The 23,900-nt window shown below is 42.7% G+C and overlaps 1 protein-coding gene across 1 annotated transcript in view; it reads left to right on the top strand.

Moving 5' to 3' along the window:
• The window catches only part of DSP (desmoplakin), a 38,841-nt gene extending 24,079 nt beyond the window's left edge, over positions 1 to 14,762 (top strand). Inside the window, exons 15-24 of the mRNA XM_009953406.2 lie at positions 274 to 491; positions 1,283 to 1,449; positions 1,758 to 1,896; positions 3,254 to 3,447; positions 4,308 to 4,470; positions 5,075 to 5,158; positions 6,098 to 6,205; positions 6,832 to 6,930; positions 7,735 to 10,026; positions 11,568 to 14,762. Of these exons, the coding sequence (XP_009951708.2) occupies positions 274 to 491; positions 1,283 to 1,449; positions 1,758 to 1,896; positions 3,254 to 3,447; positions 4,308 to 4,470; positions 5,075 to 5,158; positions 6,098 to 6,205; positions 6,832 to 6,930; positions 7,735 to 10,026; positions 11,568 to 14,762 (6,659 nt within the window). The remainder of the gene's footprint in view (positions 1 to 273; positions 492 to 1,282; positions 1,450 to 1,757; positions 1,897 to 3,253; positions 3,448 to 4,307; positions 4,471 to 5,074; positions 5,159 to 6,097; positions 6,206 to 6,831; positions 6,931 to 7,734; positions 10,027 to 11,567) is intronic.
• Positions 14,763 to 23,900: the final 9,138 nt, after the last annotated feature.

The following is a 23,900-nucleotide window of genomic DNA, read 5'->3' on the forward strand; positions in this document are numbered from 1 at the left end:
ACTTGCTGGGAAAGCGAGAGGAATTTAGTCCGTCTGATATGTTTTCAGTTGTTAGGAAGCAAAATCTCACTGCTGCAGCTGAGGAAGCAAGTTTCTCTTTTTGTGAAGGAGAGAACTCGTTCCTTGAAACAGCTGTTTCAAAGGCCCAGATCTCCTACCTGTTCTCAGTTCTAGAGATCAACGTGGTGCTGAAGTCACTTGGGCACTACATTGTCTTTCTATGTGTAGGCACTCAGTTCTCTGGCGTTGACATTTACCCAATTGATTTTGCAGTGGTCCCAACTGAGAGCTGTCCCATGGGTTCCTCAAACACCATTATCGTTAATGAGAGAAACCGAGAACATGAGAAGCAGGAGGCCTGGCTGCTGATGGAGCTTCAGAAACTTCGACGTCAGATTGAAGCCTCTGAGGTTCGGATGGTTCAAAGAGCTCCTCTTGGAGTGGATCAAGGGGCTGTGCATGACTTTTCAGTCAGAATAAAGGATTTGGAGGTAACTGGATGGTTTTTTTTGAGTATCTCAAGCTCAGTGTGACTCTCTGCTGCAGAGCATACTGCAGTTGTATTTCTGATCAGCTGGCAAGGACACACATCCTATGCAGAAAGTTCTCAATTGGAAGCTAATTATCGTGATTTGGGTTGGAGTTTAGGTTCTGAGTAGAAGTAGTTGACTCTTGGATTTTAGAAGTCAACTTCTGTCAGGCAAAGAATACAGAAAGCCTGATGCCAAGTGGGCATGAGCTCATGTTAAGCCTTATCCAGGTTAAAGCACTATTAAAATCCTTTTGCACAGACCCCGCTTGACCACCTGCCTCTGAAGTACTGTCTGTGGATTGCAGAGTGGATACATGAGGCCTACAGACTCTCTCCCTCTTCCAGTTCTTAAGATTTGAAGGAGAGTGGAGAGGTGAGATTAATAAGAAAAGGACAGGTTCAGTATATGAGAAATTCCCCTGAGGCAATGAGGTTGCAAAGGTCTTGAGCAGAAGGACCTTGGCACATACACTGAGTGCAGTAGGCAGCTGGCAGTAAAGCACTCTGCTTTCAACAGAGCTGAGTTTCAGAGTGGACAAGGTGCTCAAAAGGAGGTATCACCTGTTGTGGGCTGTGCAAAAAAAGAAACCGCCTAAAGTGACTTACCTTGAAGAAAGCAAGCTCAGGCACTGCTTCAGTCCTCAGTCAGATAACAGCAGACTATTTGGATAAGGAGACGAATTGCATATGTGCTGTAGAATGATCATTCAGCCACCAAAAATGTGTAAATCAGGCATTCTCTTTCCTTAGGGTGTGCAGAATGACTCTCAAATAATGGCTGAAACCCTCAATAAGCATAAGGACTTGCTGCCTAACTTCAGAGGCTGTGAAAAGTATGTGTACTTGCAGTCAGAGATAAATGCCCTATTTCAAAAACTGGAAAATATTAATGGTGTTTCTGCTGGCTACTTAGACAGGTAAGAAAATTGAGGTTATAGCAATAAATCATTCACTTTCTTCCATAATTGCTAGTCCAGAAACCTGCCTTTTGTTACCAGTAGTGTAAAATCACACCTTCTTTTCTACAAATGCTGGACATGTGGGTAGAAACAGACATGTGACTTTCTTCTCTTTTCTGGAAGACTTAAAAAAGTGAGAATCATGAGTATCAGTGAAACTTCTTCTGTATTGTCTATTCTTTTTAACTAATGATCTACAATTAATCAGAAATACCACCTTTCCTGCCCCAGTCCATAACGTATTTGTCTTGTATTATTTATTTTAGCTTGAATGCACTGAGGTGTCTGCTCCAGGTTATTCTACAAACAGAAGATGTGATTAGAGTTTTTGAAGTTAGACTGTCTGAAGAGGAGACTGTTCCTTTGGATCTTGATAAAGTGGAGGCTTATAGGACTTGTCTGAAGGTGAGAGGCCAAGACCCAAAGATGCAGCAAGGCATAATTTGTGGCTGCCAGCACTGGTCTATTGAGCTGGGTGGAACCCTTCCGAAACCACCGGAGATGGAAATGCTGATCCTGTTGTGTTTTATCGTATAGATTACAATGCTTTAGCAAATTATCGGAAGGAATGTATGAGTTACTACTTCTTCCATCCCCTGGTTGGTGCTGCCCACACAGCAAAGCCAGTGGCATAGAAAGTCTCCATAATCCATTTCTGTACAAAACTATCTGTGTTTATTTGTATCGCTTACAAATATATAGATTGGAAGGCAATACCTCCTTTTTTGCAAAAAGACTTGTTAATTGCCCTTGTTGTCATCCAGTTGTAACAAGTAAATTTGAGTATTATTGTGTGTCCCGGTTTGGCAATAGAGTCCGTTTCAAATCTTACAGTGGGGACTATCCACCCTGTACAAGGGGAGAAGGCAAAGAATAACTGCTTTGCTATCAACAACGTTGGGTTGTAGAACCAGTCTTTATCTAGTGTTGAGCTGGTCCTTTTGTGCACTGAATGCCTTTGGGAGAATAGGGACTCTCATTCTTTCCTATTCTCAGGTGTAGTAGGGGAAAAGTGTGTAGGTGTCACAAATGGAGCACAACCAGATTACCTTTTATCACCTTAAATGAGAGCTGCAGTTCAGTTGCTGTGAGTTGTTCTTAGCTGATGTAAATTTGAGCTATATACAAAAAATAATGCTTGAGCATATTATCGGAGGATGCAGCCATCCCTGTGGCTGGGGGATGCAAGGCAGACCACCACCTGCTGATACCCTACAGTATGCGAGTTTGTGCACACAAACAAATTTGTGTGTAGAGTAACGTGTCTGTGGAAGATGTTTATAAAAATGTAAACAGGAAAAAAAAAATGCGTGCAGATTTTTAGATAACATTTAAAAACTGAATATGCCAGTCCTGAGGCTCGATTTGACAGCTGTTGCAAGTGCAGGAATTTTTTATACTGAAATTTTCTAGTCCGTTGTTTCTAGGCACAAGCAAGGCAGGCTTTTCTCTTTTGTTTTTGGTAACTCCTCTACATTGTTCTGAGAAACTGAAATGTTAGCCACAGCATAGGACAGCAGAGGGCTTTCTTTTAGCAAATTATTTAACAGTGAGTCTAACTTTAAACACATTCTTCGGTCAAACTCTGTTTACCAAAGTAGGTGTTTCACTTTAGATATATTAAGTCCAGCTGACAGCAGTGTACATACCTTACTGAATTAGAAACAAAATCTGTAGATCCCAGCACATCGTGTATTAAATGGTTAAATTTGAGTATCCTCTCAAGAATAAAATGTATGACAGCATTTTGTTTTTTCTTCAGAAAATGAAAGCAGACCTAAATATGAAGAAGTCACTACTGAATGCCCTGGAAAACGAGCTGCAGAAAACACTTCAGATTCACTCACAGTCTTGCCAGTCATATACCCTGTACGACATGGACATTGGAAAGTTCTGTGACAAAGTTACCCAGCTAACAGACCGCTGGCAGAGAGCTGATAAGCAGATAGATAACAGGTTTGCTCATATTTCCTAATAGCTTCTCTCTTACTGCTGTTACTACTAAGATCATCAGTGAGTCTAAAAGAACTGATATGCACTAATCATCACTTCCAGAGGACAAGTGATGACTTCAGGGCACTAAGACTAGAGCAACTGTGAGTAGGTTGAACACATCTTAAAAGGGATTGTGTAAGACCAAGCAGGGAAATGTAGTTAGTCATGTAAATGTCTGACCTATGTGCTAAGGAGTTGTTCTAATTAATTTTTTTTATACTTGCCAATGTTCTTGGATTAAGTACTTCCAGTCAGTATTTTCCACCTCAAACGAAGCAACCATGCCTATTCCTGAGTACCCTATACCTGAGGGTTAAAAAATTAACACTAAGAATTAAGTAAAAAAATTTCAACAATTTTTTTCTAATGCTTTATTGAACTGAAGGCACATTCTGATTATTCGTGGGGTTTTTGGGGTGTGTGGTTTGTTTTGTTTTGGTTTTACTTCAGGCCAAAATCTGCTCCTATTAATAAAAATTGACTTGTTGCTTATTTTGGTGAAAATTGAGAACAAGAGTACTGAAGTCAGTGAACTTCATTCTTAGCACTGCAAGGTTTTATCCATCCCGCACTTAGTTGACAGGAAGTGCCAGCCTCTGTGTATTGCAGAGTTAATCAAAAGTAGGCACTGAAAACCCATGTTGGGTGACAAATAACCAGTACAATTTTCATTTATTTGAATTTTTTTTTCAGAATCTCGTTTTAGACCTTCCCATAGTTTTACCAGTTTATTACTGTGTCTTATTTCTGAAAAACGTTTAAAGAGAGAGAAGGAGAATGCACTTTCCATTTTGACAGTTTTCCCTGTTTGTTTTTTCTAGATCATGGGATTTAGAAAGGCAGATCAAACAGCTGAAAACTTATCGAGATCTCTACCAGGCTCTGTGCAAATGGATCTGTGATGCCAAGCGCAGGCAGGATTCTATCGAGTCCATGAAGCTGTGCGACTGCAACACTATCATGAGATATCTACATGATCAGAAGGTATGCAGCACCTGAATGAGTTGTCTTCAGTTGTCCGGATTTTAAATTGTTTTGCTATTCAGAAAATACCAGAATCGATGCAGTCTGCAATACAGTGGCCTCTTTTGAATTATGAAGTACACAAGCTACCAAAAAACACCACATGTGTAGAAGGCAGGAGAGAGGAAGTACTACCCTCATTACTTTCCATCAGCACTGCTACAGATTATCAACAAGACCGGTTTTGGCTCTTGTGTGATCACTGACACTTTTACACATCAGCTTTGAATTAATTCAAGGGACCATATGATGGTGCAACTTATGGGACAAATTATAGCACAAAAATAAAAATCAAGGAAATACATCTAAGCTAAAGTAAAGGAACTCTCCCTCCCCAGCTCTGGGGGCTGTTCATTTGCTAGGTGTTTTCTCTGAGAACAACCTTCTTATGCACAGAGAGCTTGCCATTGTAAAAACTGTATGGCTACAGGTCATTTCAGGTCGCAGCCTCTGGGGTTGCAGTGGTCTTGTACTGCAGGTGCTTTCTGATGGAGGCAGTGTGTACAGGAGGAAATACTGGTAAATCTCAAGGGAGTGCTTCACAGCTCATTTTTTTTCTTGACAGAACTTGCATAGTGAAATCTGTGGGAAGCGAGACAAAGTTGAGGAGCTTCTGAAGCATGCAGATCAGTGCTCAGCTGCAATTAAGGTACTTGGATTTCAGCATTTTTTATGGGGTGTGGTTTTTCATGGTCAGGCGTGTCCTATTGTCTCTGCTCTGCTGGCAGGTGAAAGGTTGGCGCTCTGATGTGTGTGTGCAGAAATTGCTGGGGTGAAGCACTTGTGTGTACAAAATACAATGAAAGCAATTTGTGTACTTGCCACCTGAAGACTATGGGATGATGCATGTGATACCAGTGAGATCAACTCTTCAGGAGAATCAAAGGCGCCTCCTAGCCAGACCAAACTTGCCAGTTCACATGTTAAATAACAAGGGAGTAGAGAACAGATTGGTAGTTAGGAATTAAGTCTGATTAGGATCTGGTCTAGGAGGCAAGACAAATGCAGGTTAGCAGGAGGAATGGCGTGTAATAGCCATGAAAACCAGGAAGATATACAGGGAATGGGTTTGTGGTCTTTGCATTTTTATGTCAGCTTTATATCCATGCTTTCTCCAGCTCAATGTTACTTTCTGTGACAAAGACCTTGATCTATATGTGATGTGGCGTGTGTGATATGAATGAGATGCAGAGACAGTTATTTCTGATGAAGTTTTGGTTGATAACAGTACCTAGATCAGTTGCTGCCATGAATGTTTTTCACTTTCAGGTAGCCCTCAACTAACAGAAACACATATCTTCCCTTTTTTGTAATTTTTTTTTTTCTCTTTTTCCCTTTGTCATTTTCCTCCATGAGCCTCCACAGTGGTACCTGAACTGATGAGTTTCTGTTTATAATAGAGGATCATCTGTACCTGGCCAGAGATATAAACAGGGGGAAATGTAGCTTTTTATTAAAAAACCAAACAAACAAAAAAACAAAAAACAAAGCAACCCCAACACTTTATTTGCATTTTGGGAAATCCATATTCTTAGAGAGTTCCTTGACAGTTGCTAAATGGGTCTTACCTTTCCCTGTTGTTTTACAGGATTATGAACTACAGGTTGCTTCTTACAGTTCTGGATTAGAAACATTGCTCAACATACCGATCAAGAAGAGTGTGGTTCAGTCTCCTGCAGTGCTGATTCTACAAGAGGTATCTTTCTTTCCTCCCCATCAAGTCTTTTGAATACATTTCTTTGTCCATGTGAGCCATTGTGTGTCATATCCAGCTGTATTCTAGTAATCAGCACTGTCATTGCTAATGTGTGCTAAGCTCGTAATCACAAGGAATTAGTGCAGAATAGTCACTGTGCTGTAAAATCATATTGAGGCTCATTTAGACAGTAGATTAGCCTTCAGGAATTTACCTCATTCCTATTCAATGTTTATTGTATACATATTGTGAGAAAGTAAAATTCATGCCCCAAGTGCTTTAGTCACTTTCAACCTGGGAATTAACCACTATTAAAAGTTTAACTTCGGTTACTTGTAACTGTCAGACAGGAAGAGCATGATGAACCAGGGGATGAAGCCTTGGATTTCATATCACATCAGCTTTGGGGAAAATAATCTTGAAAAAGAAGGTGTGGGTTTATCAGAAGGGAGAATTTATACATTATCCAGAAAGTAATGTGAATTTGTGAGGAGGAGAACTTGCTTTTTGCTTTGTCAAATGATATGTTTTCTCAAGTGGATTGGAATCCTTTAAATGGTCTGAGGCAGGTATGTTCGTATCTAACTCTGTAGTACAAGCTGCTAATAATTCTCTTTCTTTTCAAGGCTAGTGAGGCTCAGTCTCGTTACATAGAGCTTCTTACAAGATCAGGAGATTATTACAGATTCTTAAGTGAAATGTTGAAGAGCATGGAGGACTTGAAGGTAATCTGACACACTATTTTTATCACAAGCTATCACTGATCAAAGACTTTCTGCTTAAGTACAATGTAAAACAGTCCACAAAACTAAATCCTGAGCTCAGGGGTGTCCCATGAAGGAGGCATATAAGCAGTTTCATGCGTCTGTTGTCAAAGAGTACAGTATCTTGCAGAGTTACCTCCAAGGTCATGTGTGAGGTGGAAAACGCTAGCCTCCTTGATAGATAGGAGGTGCTCATCGAAGCACACAAGGTCCTTCTCTGCCTGTCACAGCCTTGACCTCAGTGAGAGTACAGTTATCTCCATGCTGGAAACTTGCTCCTCATGGTTAAGGGGCAACACCCCATTTCAGGCCACATCTAAAGTGTTTCAAATGGAATAACTCCTGATTTGATACAGCTTGGTGGAAACTGAGAGGCCCATTTAAGAGGTCACACATACGGAATGTGAATCACCTGTTTGAAAATTGTGGAGGTTCTAAAGAAGGCTATTTAATACTTTGCTGGTATACATCAGATTTTACTATCTGTATTGCATCTCCCTCCCCCATCAAGTACCATTTCCCCTCTGAAAGTCATTATGCTGATTTCTGAATAAGGCTTGACTCTGAACAAATCCGGATTCCAGGATTTGTCTTGATGACATTAAATAAAAAAGGATTTTGAGCTCTCTTTGAAGCAGAGAAGAAAATGCTTTGTAAGTTGTCGGTGTTACAAATGTATATCGTATTGCATGTGGTGATTTTGAAACAGTTGTCACGAATGTTTATGTGAGTGAGTTTGTTTGTTTTTCTGCTATCATTTTGCAGATGAAAAACACCAAAATTGAACTCCTGGAAGAAGAACTCAGGCTTGCCAGGGATTCAAATTCAGAGACAAGCAACAAACACAAGTTCCTGGAGCAAAATTTGCAGAAGTACCAGCTGGACATTTCTCAGCTCAAGGCAAAGCTGATGAGTTTGGAGGAGATGAAAAGACAAGCTGAAATGGATGGAAATTCTGCTAAACAAAACCTGGACAAATGCTATGCCCAAATAAAGGATCTAAATGACAGAATAACCAGGCTGACTTACGAGACTGAAGATGAGAAAAGGAAAAGAAAGTTGCTGGAGGATAGATATGAGCAGCAGAAGAATGACTATGATCAGCTGCAGAAAACAAGACAAAACGAGAAAGACAGCCTTGGTTGGCAAAAGTTAGAGTCTGAGAAGGTCATCAAGGAGAAGGAGTACGAGATAGAAAGATTAAGGGTTCTTCTTCAGGATGAAGGCACACGGAAGAGGGAATATGAAAATGAGCTGGCTAAGGTAAGAAACCAGTTTAGCGAGGAGATGAGTAATTTAAAGAACAAGTATGAAACAGAAATTAATATTAAGAAGACCACAATCCAGCAGATAGCTGCACAGAAAGATGATGATGCAAAAGGCCTCAGAGCCCAGGTTGACAGACTGACAAGAGAAAACAGAGACCTTAAGGATGAGATTGTGAGGCTGAACGATGCCATTCTGCAAACCACAGATCAGCGGAGGAGGGCAGAAGAAGATGCTCTTCAGCACAAGGCTTGCAGTTCTGAGGTGTCACAGCAAAAGCATCAGTTAGAGCTGGAGCTGAAACAGATCATTCAGCTTCGTGGTGAAGACAACTCAAGATACAAGCAGGCTCTTGAGGAGGCTGCCTCAACTATTCAGGATAAAACTAAGGAGCTGGAAAGGCTAAAGGTTCAGCTTCAGGAAGAAGCTAAAAGCCGATGGGAACTTGAAAATGAATTGGCTAAGGTAAGGAACAGTTATGATGAGGAAATTATTAGTTTAAAGAACAAATATGAAACTGAGATTAATATCACAAAGACCACAATTCACCAAGTCACGATGCAAAAGGAAGAGGACACAAATAATTATAGAACACAGCTTGATAATGCCATGAGAGAAAATAGGAATTTGTGTGAGGAAATTAGGAGACTGAAGAATACAATAAGTCAGACAACAGATAATCTACGGAAAATAGAAGAGAATGCTCAGCAGCAGAAGGCAGCTGGCTCAGAGCTTTCTCAGAAGAAACAGCAGCTGGAGATTGAGCTAAAACAAGTTATTCAGAGGCACTCTGATGAAAGCATGCGGTACAAACAGTCACTTGATGATGCTTCTAAGACCATTAAGGAAAGAAATAAAGAGATCGAAAGGCTGAGAAAGTTGTTGGATGTAGAAACAAGTCAGAGAAAAGAACTAGAGGATGAGAACAGTCAGTTGAAGAGAGTCCAGTTTGACCTGCAGAAGGCAAACACGAGTGCCACTGAGACAATTAACAAGCTGAGGATCCAAGAGCAGGAACTGGCCAGACTGAAAATTGACTATGAAAGAGTTTCGCAAGAGAAAAAAGGCAGGGATCAAGAAAGTGCAAAGTTCCAGAGCACTGTAAAAGACTTGCAGATCCAGAAACATAAGCTGGAGGAGGAACTTTGCAGGCAGAATAAAAATGTAATGGAGGAGACGTCCAGGAGGAAGAAACTGGAGGAGGAAATAGAAGGCATGAGGAGATCTCTCAGAGAGCAATCGGTTAAGATAACTAATCTCACACAGCAGATAGAGGAAGTGTCTATTGTAAAGAAGAGAAATGAGGATGACCTTAGACACCAAAGAGAAGTATTAGATGGTCATGTGAGAGAGAAGCAGAGATACATGGAGGAGATAAGAAAATACACATCTGATATTGAGACTTTACGCCGTCAGTTGGTCCAAGAACAGGAGCAATTAAAACAGGCTCACCTACGATACGAGCACTTACAGAAAACCTCTGAGGAAAAAAGCAAAAACTTGAATGAGTGCAAAATAGAAATCGAAAGGCTTCAGTCTCTCACCGAGAATCTAACCAAGGAACACTTGTTACTGGAGGAAGAGCTGCGAAATGTTAGATTGGAGTATGATGACCTCAGAATGGTCAGAAGTGAAGTTGATGAGAAAAATACTGCCATTGCTGAACTAAAGAATCAGCTTCAGACGAGCAGCAAGCAGACCCTGGAACTGCAGGGGTTGATTAATGATTTGCAGAAAGAAAGGGAAAAATTGAGACAGGAAATTGAAAAATTCCAAAAGCAAGCTCTAGAGGTATTCACACATATTTTGATCCCAGCTTTACTGTCTCTCCGATACATAATTAATTGCAGTGTCCATTTGAATCGGCTTAATTCACACTTTGCTGTTAAAGTTCACTGTACTCATGACTAATATCCCCTTTGTGGCCCTTTGCCTTGTTCGTTTTTAAACAAGAATGGTAGGATTTGGGCACTTTCTTAGCCTATTTACTCCCTGGGAGCTGTGCTAGGGAGCCGTAAGCTGTCTTACTGTCTAGCTGAGCCTTACCCTCAGCCCTTACCCCAGGAGAAACCCTGGGTCTGTGCCAGTCTCCACCAAACCATCCTAGGGGAAGAAGAGAGTACGTGGAGTACCACTGTGCTTTAGCTGCACCCTGCTGGCTGTGTGCTTCCACAGGTTGTTTCAGCCAGGATGGGTTAAAGCAGTCCTTTGAGGCTGACCGGAGTGCTATCACAGACTAAACCAGCTAAAAACCTCAGAATCAACAAGCTGTCGAAGTGCTGCTTAGCTGGGTAAGGTGTTGACTACAAGTGAGAATGAAAGATCATGTTGTCAGCTGTACCTAGGGTACTTACAGCCTACATTTCTTTGACTGTTTTGGGGATTTATGTTCCTACATCACTAAAGGCATTTGCAAATTTTACTATTGGCCCTTATTTCTAAAACTTGAGGCGACAGCTAAACAAGTTAAAACATTTTTTCATATTTCATTCTTCTGCCTGGTTTCTTGTCCAAAGAGCTGCTGTTTAAATATATACAAGTGAGCACTTGTGAAAATGTTTCTTTGCTTTTTCCTGTACGTGCCCTTTTAATTTCTTTTCTCATTCCCATTCTCAGTTATTCTTTCCTTTATTCAGTTTTAATTTCCTTTGTTTTAAAAATCTTAATACTGATTTTTTTTAAAAATAGTAACATTTCAGATTATCTGACATCTATGCATATATATGTGCATGTATTACAAATATATAAATTTGTATTCCATTTAATATGGACTGCATATAAATGTGCATGCTTGTAGGTGTTTGTGCATGTGTATACATATATGGAGACGTTAAGTGAATTAAAATGTAAAGCAACACAGGTAAAATTGTTTGGAGTAACATGTGAAACTAATAGGAAAGCGAAAATTGAGTGATAGATTTCCTTTTTATCCATGTATGACCAGTGCTTAGCTGGTACAGATTCACCCAGGGACTATGCCAGGGTACATCTGCTGAGCATCAGACTCTTCATGAGTCTTGAACGCTCTGTGTATGTGTAGATGTACTATGAGAAATATTGAAAACTTAGAGAGAGCTCACTAAATCAGCAGAAAATCAAGGCTGTGGGTGACAGAATGGAGTGTCCAGCAGTACTAGTGACACCATCAGTGAAGGGACAATGTACCTTCACTGGTTTATGTGTGTCATGCTCTTGGGTGAGGTGCTGCTGCGACTAGAATGTCTTCCAGTGGCAGCTTGATGCAGGCTAAATGACAGGCTGAAGAGCATTGTAAGTGGAGAGCTTAACTCTAACCATCCTCTCTTGGTTTTATTTCTTCTTTAAAATTGTAGGCATCCAATAGGATTCAAGAATCCAAAAATCAGTATAGTCACATTATGCAAGAAAGAGAAACCTTGCTGATAAAAATGAGTGCTTTGGAGCAAGACAAAGCCAGGCTGCAGAGGTTAGAAGAGGAGCTGAACCGTTTGAAAGTTACCCTGGAATCAGAGTCTCGTTTGAAGCAACGCCTGGAAAGTGAGAAGCAACAAATCCTGAATGACCTTAATCAGTGGAAGAGCCAGCACTCCCGGACAGAGGAATCCATAAGGAAGATCCAGTGTGAGAGAGAGAAAAGCGAGAGGGAGAAGAACAGCCTAAGGAGTGAGATTGAAAGGCTGCAGATGGAGATCAAACGGATTGAGGAGAGATACCGGTGTAGACTGGAAGAGACTGCTGTCAAAAACCAGTCAGAGTTGGAGTCTGAGCGTCTCAGGCTGCAAAGAGAGATTGAGAAACTCAAGCAACGCCCATATGGGTCCCACAGATCTACGCAGACTGAGGAAGACTTTTGTATTGATGCCTCCAAGTTGCTGTTCAGTGGGCTGCGGAAGAAGATCACAGCAATGCAGCTGTATGAGTGTCAACTGATAGACAAACTCACACTGGATAAACTGCTGAAGGGGCAGAGGTCAGTGGAAGAAGTCGCAGCTGACATTGAACCCTACCTCAAAGGGGCAGGTGCTATTGCAGGGGTGTCCCTTTCACCCAGACAGAAGTACTCTTTTGTCGAGGCCAAACGGAATCAGCTGCTTACAGCAGAAAACGCAGTCCTGCTCTTAGAAGCCCAGGCAGCAACAGGAGGTGTGATAGACCCACACCGAAATGAGATGTTAACAGTTGACAGTGCTATTGCCAGAGATCTGATCGATTTTGATGACAGAGAACAAATCTATACAGCAGAAAAGGCTATTACAGGATTTAAAGATCCTTTCTCGGGCAAAACTGTGCCAGTATCTGAAGCCATCAAGAAAAACTTGGTTGACAGAGAAACCGGGATTCGTCTGCTTGAAGCCCAGCTGGCTGTAGGAGGGATTATTGATCCTGTCAACAGTGTTTTCCTACCCAAAGATATAGCTTTATCTCGTGGGCTGATTGACAAAGACCTGTACAGGATCCTAAACAACTGCCAAGGCACTACAAAGAACTTCATTGATCCCACCACCAAAAAGGCAGTCTCTTACATGCAGCTGAAGGAAAAATGTCGGATTGAACCACACACTGGTCTGCTCCTCCTCCCAGTGCAGAAGAGGAGTATGTCATTCCAAGGGATCAGGCAGCCTGTCTCAGCAGATGCACTGCTCGAGGCTGGAATTATTAAGGAATCAACAAGGAATGACTTGGAAAGAGGTGCAATTACAGTGGAAGAAGTGAGTGAGAGAATTATTGATTTCCTTCAGGGCTCTAGCTGCATTGCGGGTATCTACAATGAGGCTACTAAAGAGAAACTTGGCATTTACCAGGCTATGAAAATAGGTTTGGTTAGACCAGGGACAGCCCTTGAACTCCTAGAAGCCCAGGCAGCCACAGGGTTCATCGTGGATCCTGTCAGCAACGTGAGGCTGCCCGTTGAGGAAGCTTACAAAAGAGGCCTTGTTGGAATTGAATTTAAAGAGAAACTTCTTTCTGCTGAAAGAGCTGTCACTGGGTACAAAGACCCAGAAACTGGAAACATCATTTCTCTGTTTCAAGCAATGAACAAAGAGCTCATAGAGAGAGGCCATGGCATCCGTTTGCTGGAGGCCCAAATTGCTACTGGAGGAATCATTGACCCCAAAGAGAGCTACCGCTTGCCAGTAGAGACGGCCTACAAGCGTGGCTACTTCAATGAAGAACTCAACCAGATCCTTAGTGATCCAAGTGATGACACCAAAGGGTTCTTTGATCCCAACACAGAGGAGAACTTGACCTACTTGCAGCTGAAAGAAAGATGCATAAAGGATGAAGCAACAGGGCTCTGCCTTCTGCCCCTGAGAGAGAAGAAGAAGGTGGTGCACACCTCACAGAAGAACACCCTTAGAAAGCGGCGTGTTGTCATTGTAGATCCAGAAACAAACAGGGAGATGTCTGTGCAGGAGGCGTACAGCAAAGGCCTCATAGATTTTGACACCTATACAGAACTAGCTGAACAGGAGTGCGAGTGGGAAGAAATAACTATTACAGGATCAGATGGTAGCAGTAGAGTAGTCCTTGTTGACAGAAAAACAGGTAGCCAGTATGACATCCAAGATGCTATTGATAAAGGTCTGGTTGAGAGAAAGTTTTTTGAGCAGTACCGTTCTGGCAGTTTAAGCCTGACGCAGTTTGCAGACATGATTTCCTGCCGTAACGGCACCGATGAGGTGTTCCGGCATGAGTCGGTGACTCGGTCTCCCACAGTGCTGAGTGTCAGGAGTTCCTCTTCGCTGATCAGGAGCAGTTCTTTCTCAGAGACCCCAGAAGAGTGCAGTCCTATTGCAGCCATATTTGACACAGAGAACTTGGAGAAAATCTCCATTTCGGAAGCTATACAGCGGGGCATTGTGGATAGCATCACCGGGCAACGGTTACTTGAAGCCCAGGCCTGCACAGGGGGTGTAATATGCCCTACCACAGGCCAGAGGCTTTCACTTCAGGAAGCTGCCAGTCAAGGCATCATTGATCAGGATATGGCCACACGTCTCAAACCAGCCCAGAAAGCCTTCATAGGGTTCGAAGGCATAAAGGGCGGACGCAAGAGGATGTCAGCAGCTGAAGCAGTGAAGGAAAAATGGTTGCCTTATGAGGCTGGGCAGCGGTTCCTTGAGTTCCAGTATCTCACTGGAGGTCTTGTAGACCCAGAAGTGCGTGGCAGAATAAGTACTGAAGAAGCCATTAGGAATGGATTGATTGACGGTCGCGCTGCCCAGAAATTGCAAGACACAAACAGCTATCCCAAAATTCTGACCTGCCCCAAGACCAAACTGAAAATATCCTACAAAGATGCGATGAATCGGTCAATGGTGGAAGACATTACCGGGCTTAAACTCCTGGAAGCAGCCTCTGTTTCGTCTAAAGGCATATCCAGTCCCTACAATGTCTCCTCAGCACCCGGCTCTCGCTCTGGCTCTCGCTCTGGCTCACGTTCAGGCTCACGCAGTGGGTCTAGGAGGGGAAGTTTTGATGCATCAGCAAGCTCTTCGTATTCTTACTCATACTCAGCCTTCAGCAGTGGGTCTATTGGGCGCTAATAACAAGTGAGGGAATGTGTCTGCTTTTTACTATAGTTTAGATTATTTTATATCCCCTTTCCTAAAAAAAGAACCCAAACAACAACAACAACAAAGCAACCCAAAGCAAAACCCTTAAGTCTTTTCTGGGTGTGTTCAACTTCTCTTCTGAAAAAGCTGTAAAATGCTTGAATGCAAATTTATGAAATATAGATTGGGGGATGTGAAAAGTTGTATTTGTGAATTTTGGTTCTCATTTCCTTTTAGTGTTTGGATTTTAATTAGTCTCTGTGTATTTTAAATACTCTGTCATGTGCCTTCTCCTGTTACCTGTAACTGTCAACCCATAAGATGATAACTGAGGTTTGAAAGTCTTGCAGTAGTTAATTTTTTTTCCACATAAACCTTTTTCAATTTGCTATTGTGAAGAAAAAAATACTAACAATATGGACAGAAAATGCCTTTAATATTGGTTTAGAATCCATACTATAACATGAAAAGCTCTGTTTTCCAGATATTTTACTTCTCTCTGTTTGGCTAGCCATTTGCTTAAGTATAGCTTGGTGGATATAAAGGGCTATTATTAGGCTGGGCTTTTGTTTTACTGTTACCCATATATATTTTCTACTGTTTTGCTTGATTTCTATGTAACGAGAAAAAAACCTATCTAACTGCACCAAGTGAGCTATTCTGGACAATAAACATTTGAAGTTTTAAAGTATTTGTTGTGTGCTTATTAAATGCAGCTATGAATACTCTTGGAGGTACAGATCAGAGGAAAACATTTTTAAAAAGTAACAAGTACTATCTTTGTCATAAAAATAGTGTGCAGGCACATTATTTTTCATGGTGCTGATCCATCATTTTTATGAACGTGGACTTCTGATGCTGCATTCTCAGTAGGAAAATTAAGATGGCACCAATGATGGAAACGATGCCCTGCGAAGCAGAAAGCCTCTTTCTGCAGTTGCTTGTAGGCTTGATGATTACAGAAGCATATTTCTTCTGCTTGTGGTCCAGCCCATTGTCTCTGCAGCTCCAAGGGCCCGAGTCAGATTCTCCCTTACACATCACTGTAACTTTGAACAATGAGCAGAAGAAGGATACAGTGATGGGGTTTAGCCAGCCAGGGTGGTGCTACAGGAGGATCTTTCAAAACGTGAACAATCCCCTCCTGTACTGTCCTCCCACCTCTTCTGCTGGCTCCTGAAAGCCTAGATTGAGAAAAAAGCGAGAGTGTAACAGTGTTTGCATGATGCCTTGCTCCTGCCCATCCTATGTAGGCTGTAGGCAGCCTCCTTACTCCTTTTATCTGAGCTGAGAAAGCTCCTGAGATGAGAAACCAGAGCAGGACTAAATGACCACGAGATTAGAGGACAGAGAAGTGGTTTGAAGCCACTTCAGCTGCCATGAATGTTCCTTAGCCCAGAGCAGAAAATTATTTGTATACATGGAGGCTGCCTTGTCCTGTCCCACTTGCCAAGCGGTGCAGATACCTCTGGGTAGGCACCATGTTCTTAGCGGGGTGATCACTTAAAAGAATTTAGTATCGTTTTGGACAGCTGCTAGTACAGAGCTTTGATGACAAAACTATGAGTATAATTTGCCAGTAGCTGAAATAAATTCTTCCTGCAAGTAGTTGAAAGTGTTGCCTGAAGCACATACCTGCTTTTAGCAGTGTACCATGTAGGAACTCCACCGGTCTGTGAATTTTGTCAGTTGGTACAGATAGAAAGAAGCTGATAGGCATAAATGCTAATCGCTGTTAATGATGCTCCCTAAATTTTGTAGCATATTCCACTTCTGCAGTAAGAAATAGCAGGGGTTTTGATACTGCTGTCTCTGGCTAAAGTGTACCTTCTAGCCTGAAAAGGATTTTTAGTGTTTTCTGAAGATGAGAGCTGTGTATAATGTCTCTGCCAGATATAAACTGTCCTCAGTTACTGGACTAAGAAATTAAATGGACTGCTACTTGGTGGTAGACACCTCTACAGAAGTAGGTGGGAAGGTGCATCTCATCTCCTAGGAAACTCCACAGCTTCGGAGGTTTCTCTCTACAGCTGAAGTTCATTAGCTGTACTGTAGAGGAAGAGCCAGTGTCCTGAATGGCTTTCTGACTGCTAGGGAGAAACAGCCACGTAAAAAAAATCACTGTTTTATTTAATCCCAGACTGTTTCTGCAATGTTAAATGACTAGGGGCTTCCTGGGCTCTAGAGTAGCAGTAAAACTGGTCATTACTGAAGAAAAGTCTGCTCCTGGGTGCACGTACCCCTGCAGTTTGCATGGGCTGAGAAATCCTGCATGCTTTTAGCAGCAGAATTACCGCAGGACTGGGCTTTTTTGCAGAAGGTGTTCCTGGCATCGCTGTTAGGTTGTTTAAAGCTCCATCTTTACCTGTTACCTTTCTTCCTGCTCAGCCGACCTTTTGTCCTGTCATAGTGGCCTAAGTATAAGATCATCTCACAGAAATGATGATGGCACTGCTTTCTCCTTGCATACACTCCAGCAGTGGATGCTAGTGTGGCATTATTCAGTGGTGGCCTTACATGGCTGGAGGTGCAGGAGGCCCAGGTGCCCAGGGCCTGAGTAGCGGCTGAGCCAGCATAGGCAGCAGGTGGGGCAGGATCCTGGTATCATGGAGTGCTGAAGAGGTAAGGGGAGCATTCTCCTCCACCCTGAAAAGGTGCTGAGGAAGGAGCTTGAGGAAGAACTTCCAGAGCTGAGTTTTGGCAGTTGCTGTGTGGAGGTCAGCCAGCAGAGGCATGGCAGGTGAGCGTGTGCAGAGGAAAAGGGTGCTGTGGAGCCAAGGAGGGTGGTTTTGTGGCAGTGCCTGGTGTCTGTGAGGCAGGAGAGCTGTGCCTGGGGTTCGAAGAGCAGGCAGGCTGTGGTTTGTTATGGTGTGGTGTGGTGGCATGGAGGTGAGCGTGGGGCTGCTGCTGGGGGTTTGGGGCAGTGTGTTCAGAGGCTCTGTAGTTCTTTTGCACCAGAGGTGAAATGAACTCTGTGTGCTTTAAAAGAAAGACTGGCAACTTTGGTGATCTCTGCTGCTGAGACAGTAATTCCTTAGTACTGAAAAGCCAGAATAAAGTTGTTTATCCTGCAGCTGTGAGCACTTACCTGTGCAGGAGGAGTGCTGGGCTGGGTCTACCCATCAGCAGCCTTGTAGTTTGCAGTCAGTTCTCTGAATTTGCTGTCTCCTGCTTCCTCCCTGTGCCTTGGGGTAGGTGATGCTCACCCTGTTCAATGGCGAATGGGTGCCCAGTGTGCTGACTCAGCTGCTGTGGCTGGCAAGAGTTCAGTCATTAGCAGGGTCAACTCCCTAGAGAATTTGGCTTTGCTCTGAACAGGCCTAGGATTTATTTCTGAGAGTTTTAGTGACTGAGCTAATGGTTTCGATGTTGTGAATTTGCTGTCCTTTGGCTCGAGGCTGGGAAAGGACTGCTGCTCAGGGCCCAAAGCATGTGAGACACCATATGGTTTGCACAACACAGCCATGCTCAAGCCAGAGTTTTGTCTGTCTTCTGCTGTTTGGAAATGTGCACATGCCATGGTTAATTAATAGGCTAGCATTATGGATATGAAAGAGGAGTGGGGAGACTTACAGAATAGCAACTATGTGACTTAGTGTAAAATCTCCTGAGTTGTTATTAAATTATAAGTATTTTCTTATGCAGAGGGTGGGTTTTGATTGGTTTTTGAATATTTTTTTTTTCTTTAGGATTTGTTCCAATTTCTATACACTTCTATAATATAAATCTGGAAGAGTCATTTGCTTTGAAGTTTCTGTGAACTGAGGCTGTTCTGAGACAAGCAGAATTTACTTGTGTGTAACCCTCTCAGAATAACGGTATACTTGAAAATACTTTCTAAACAACTTGAGACTAATTCCTGGGCCCCTCAAGGCAGACTGTGCATAGGCTCTCTGCTTCTTTTTGACCTGTTTGCTACCCTGGTGTCTAATGACTATGCATCTGTGATTTGAGGTTAACTTTACTTTTTGTCTACATGGTTGGTAAACATATAACTGCATCATATAATAAAGAAAAAGCAATATTTGGGGCTCCATTTATTATCTCTCAGTGCCAGTTTCCACTTTAATAGTTCATCAGCAAAATATTTTATGGTAGAGTTAACCCCGTGGGAGGAGAGCTGAATATCCACCTGTTGGTACATCAGATATTTAAGTTGCTGATCACTCTGTAGATGCCTGCTCTGTTGGTAGGCTGGAGACATATGTAATGCAGTCCAGGTGCACATGGTGAACGAGGGAGTGCTGGATGCATGGGGTGGCCATTTTGTCTGGGGGGATGTCTTTCACCTGGCTGCCTATCTCGGGCAGCCCCAGGTCATCCAGGAGATCCTGAAAAGGGAAAATGGGGCTGTATAAAGGAAATGGGCTGAAAGAGTTGACTCCTCACCATCCACCACAAAGCCATCTGCTCGTGCTGCTCTGACCAGGAGTGACTCCATAAGAAGTAGTGAAAATATATACACCAGTGTAAAAATTTGAGGAGGATCTGAATCCAGCACATGCTTCATCAAATCAGTATCATGAGAAAATGGTGAGGACTAGGAGGCCAGTCGGAATTGAGCAGTGAAGCACCAGGGAGGGACATGCCTTCTTTTAGGTGCTGCGCCCTCCTCATCCAAATGGACTAGGGAGTCCTCATTTCTTAGTCAGTATGTGGCAAATACTTAAATGAGGGTGGCTGAGTTACTGGAAAGGGTAACTGCTGGGAGACAAAGCAGCTTTCTTTCCCTTTCCTTCAATATACCAACAGACGTGCTCGTGCCATTTCTGTCACCAAGGCCCTAGGGATGCATCCCATTATCTGCCTACGTGGTGGCAGCTGTTGGACAAACGGAGTTTTTCATATAGGTCACATGAACACTGTGATTCCAACACAGCTAAAACAGCAAGTATATAGGAGCTGCTGCTGAGTATCTGACTACAGGTAAACTTTTCACTGTATAAAAAACCTTCCTGCTCTTATGAAGTTGAGTTTAATGGCTAAATCAATTGTAACTAGGGGATAAAACTAGTCAATAAGAGGAGACTCACTCAACATGGGCATTACTTCTGGGACGCTGGCATCCATCGAAGCCAAGAAACCTCTGCCCAAATTGCCCTTCTACCACTTACGGCCTTTGTCTCCTGCATGACACAAAACAAGAGGAGAAGCACATCTGGCCACCGTACAACTCTGCTTTGTGAACTGACGCTAGGGCTTTCGGGTTCCTACCTGGTTTCCCCACTGCTCCCTTTGCTCCAGGAAATTCTGTAGATCCTCTGGGGCCAGGCTTGCCGTTAAGTCCAGGCAGACCAAATTTTCATGTTTTAAAATGTTGCTGATTTAAAAAGAAACTTTTCTTAAATTAGGCCAAGCGTAACATATTTGTTTTCATAGGAGGAAAAAAACAAAGCCAAGAACAAAGTGCTGGAAAGGTGGGTGCTGGGTTGTGTTTTGTGTGGTGGTGTTTGTTTTTTTTTTTTTTTTATCGAGTAACCAAGGATAGAACTGGGATAGTGCTTGGTTTCTTGGCTGAGCTAAGGAGTTTAAATACAGAATCAAATTTTCATATGGCTTTATTTTTAAAACTTTATGATTAAATTCAGTTCAGTTTTACAATGTTGCTATGAACATTTGCATTCAGGAAATATCAGAAAAATCTTTAAACCTCTCTAGCTTTTTTTTTTTCATTTGTAAAACTGATCAAGGCACTTAGCACAAGTTTGAAAATAGTTGTAATTGATCTGGCATTGTTTAGTTTTCTGGCAAATAATTGGGAACAGGGGAGGGAAGGACTAGGGGGAATGTGCTTATCTGTAGCCTGGGAACCTTAAAGCCTCCATTTCTTTCATGTTGCTATTAGAGCTTCCAGATTCAATGAAGAACATGCTATATCCATTGTGAGGTCCTGACAGGAAATGTTTGAAGACAGGGTGCAAAAAATCTTCTTTAGTGGTTGCCAGCTCCTCTTACTGCTGGGTCTCCAAGGTGGTACATGTGAGCTCCCGTCACATCCAATATCCAGTTCCACAAGAGTGTACTGGACACTTACCTGTTGTGTGTGATGTGGAAGTGACTGTACTTGCTATATTATGTTGTAATAGGCCGCGATAGTTTGTGGGGAGTCAGCACAGGCTATCAGTGTTCTGGATTGAGCTCTGGTCCTTGTGACTGAGCTGTCATTGGAGCCAGGACTGTGTTTTGGTCTAAGCTGCACTGTGCTGGCACAGGTCTCACTTTTTTCCCAGGCGGCCTTGCCATCCTGGGAGGCCCTGGGGAACTAGTTAGTGTCACTTTAGTAGGGGAACAGGTACTGGCACACATGTATTGGATACTGGTGGTGTACTTTACTATCCATGCTTCAACCACACTCTGACAAATTTCATAGACTTGGATCCTAGGAGGGAAGCATAGGCCATAATATTGTTGATTCCAGCTGAATGTGTCCCAAAGGGGTTCCTAATGAATCAGTTTGAATGTGTGTTACATAGCTCATGAGTTAGTCTGTGGGTTGCTCAGTTTGTCCCACTGTACGTGGAGAACAGTCACTGAAGCCGTGTGCTATCACACCTGCCTTAGGCAAGGTTTTAGAGAAAGGCTCTATTAGACCAATGTCATAGCCAGATCCCCCTTCCCTCACACAACTATTGCTGCCTTGTACTTGCTTATGGCTGCTCAAGTGCAAGGAATGATGAACAACCAGTGGCAAAAACTGGCAAGCAGCTGCCCTTCTTGTTTGTGCTAACTGTTGGTAATCATGCATGGGCGAGGTGTGTCCCAACTAATCCCCTTTCCTTCAAACATTACCAATAATAAGTAGTGATGGGTAGACCAACAGTGCAGAGGTACTGTCACTGCAGTGAGCATTCCCTGTCTTAACAAACCAGTACTGTGTTCTGCATGGAGACTTTGGTGTTCGCCTTTCCAGCTGCAGATCTCATCCATTTTGTATGGCTCTAACTCCTTCTCTACTCGCTTACAGCCTCAGCATTGCTCCTGCTGCAATGAAACCACAGAGTCTTAGGCAGTTTGAGACCCTCCATCCGCTCTCCAAAGCAGCTGTGCCATCTGCAGAGGATTGTGGAAAGGAGGTCTGACCTACCAGAATGGGACGGCTTTTCGTGGAGACGACTCTTTGCAGTCTGCTGATCTGTGGAGAGTTGTCTTAAACCCTCTGCTTGATTTTAACTAACATTAATAATGCATTACCTTACTTATTTTTGCATGTACTTAGTGAGAGGTTTGTAAGTTGGTTTTGTTTATTTATTTTTTTTCCTGCATGGAAGACTTGGCTTATCTGTCTTCTAGAGGTTATTTTTGTGCAGATTCTCTTTTACAGATTTGCCTGCTTTACGGTTCTCCAATTAAGATATTTGAAATGTTTGTCTTTAGAGAAGTCAAATTCAGACTTGGATCTTTAGTTTGGTAGTGTTCCCTGTCTTAACAAACCAGTATTGTGTTCTTCATGGAGACTGCCCCACAAATTGAGCAGATCTCCAGAAATATTCAAGAAGGCTTTTTTTCTTTTCTTTTTTTTCTTTTTTTTTTCCCTCTGGAAACAAAAGCAGCTCCTACAAACAAGGCTTTCCCTTCCTGCTGGCAACCTTAGAAGCACCTTCAGGTGACCATTTCTCATCACATCTTGCTGAGCCGCTGCTGCTGCATTGTGCCATGCACATCTGCCCAAGGGACCAGTAGGACCCTGCTGATTCTTCCCTTAGTCCCAGCTGCAGCCCAGATATCCACATCCATCACAAGAAGATTGTAGTTGTGTGTTTGCCTGAGATGGTGCAGTTAAACCTTGGCACCATGGCATTCTCCTGCCGTCCACTAGCTTCCCTCCACACTGGTGACTTTCCTGCTCAGGCTTTGCAGGAGCCTGGAAATGGCATTTGAAGCCGTTTTTTATTTATTTATTTATTTATTTATTTTTAAACTCCAGCTTCATACTGTGCTGGCACATGGACAGACATGCACTGCTACATATGTACTTGCACCACATTAGGTCCTAAAACTGGTACCCAAGCTTCACCTCTGAAGGAGTGGATTGTGCTTTGCAGCACAATGAAGCCTGGTCTTCCTGCGTCCTTGACCTCGCTCACTGTTAGCTCCTGCAAGGCAGTTCAAAACATCTGGGATCATTCACGTCTGGAAAAGGGCAGTTAATAGTAGTAGGTTTTGATCCAAGTTCACTATGCATTTAAGGTGAATCTTAAGAGAGTTATTAAGCTGGACTCATAATGGCTTATGGAACTTCTTTCATTTACTTTTTAGTTCTGGAGGAACGATAAAACCGCTATTTCTAGCTCATTTTTACAGCAATGCTGATTAGCTTCTCCTTTCCTGCTTAGAAGGCAGCAGCAATAGCCAAGGATATTACTGGATTACATGGCAAGCCTCTTGGTGTGATCATAGTAAAAATTGGGCTATAGGAATCATCTGGAGTTCTTCAGCTACTCTTAGATTTTTGGCAGGCTTTTAGCTGTAAAGCCAGTCATGTTGTGTAGGAAGGTAAAGCCCTGGAAGATGCTACCTTCTGCTATTGTTTTGCTTCTTTTTGTTCTGTGTCCAATTACTGTGAGTGCTAAAAGTGATTTCATGCGCTAGCCACACTGCATGGTGCTTTGGTCCCAGGAATCCTGTCTTGCCCCCTAGCCCTGCGATCCTCAAGGGACCCTGAGGAAACAATGAAACTGGCTTTGTTTTGCATTTTGAAGTGAATCCGAACTCGAATGCTTTCCTGGACTGCCATCCACTCCGGAGAACCCATGTACCCTTCGTCAGCGTGGAAATAACAAAGCACTCCAAATAAAGCTCCCCATCTTGCTCGTTATTCCTCAGTGTTGCAGTGGATCTTTTGGGGTTTGTTTGTATATCTAAGTGAGTTTAATACTCTTCAATATTCTGCTTTGGTACCGCTAGACAACTATTTCCAACGTAGAACAGGAATTGCTTCAAAGCTGGAAGCTTACACATCGTGTTCCACTTAGATGCTTTCAGTTAGCCATCTTCAGGCACAAGAGAATAACTTTGATTTTAAGCCAACAGAGCAACGTATGGAACAGTTTGTTCCTTTCCAGTCTCTAGCTCCCCGCCCCCACCTCCACCCGAGAAAATCCTGTTAGCCTCTCAGCAACCTAGGGAAAT

The sequence above is a fragment of the Leptosomus discolor genome, chromosome 8 (genome assembly GCF_034619465.1).
Source record: "Leptosomus discolor isolate bLepDis1 chromosome 8, bLepDis1.hap2, whole genome shotgun sequence".
NCBI lineage: Eukaryota > Metazoa > Chordata > Aves > Leptosomiformes > Leptosomidae > Leptosomus > Leptosomus discolor.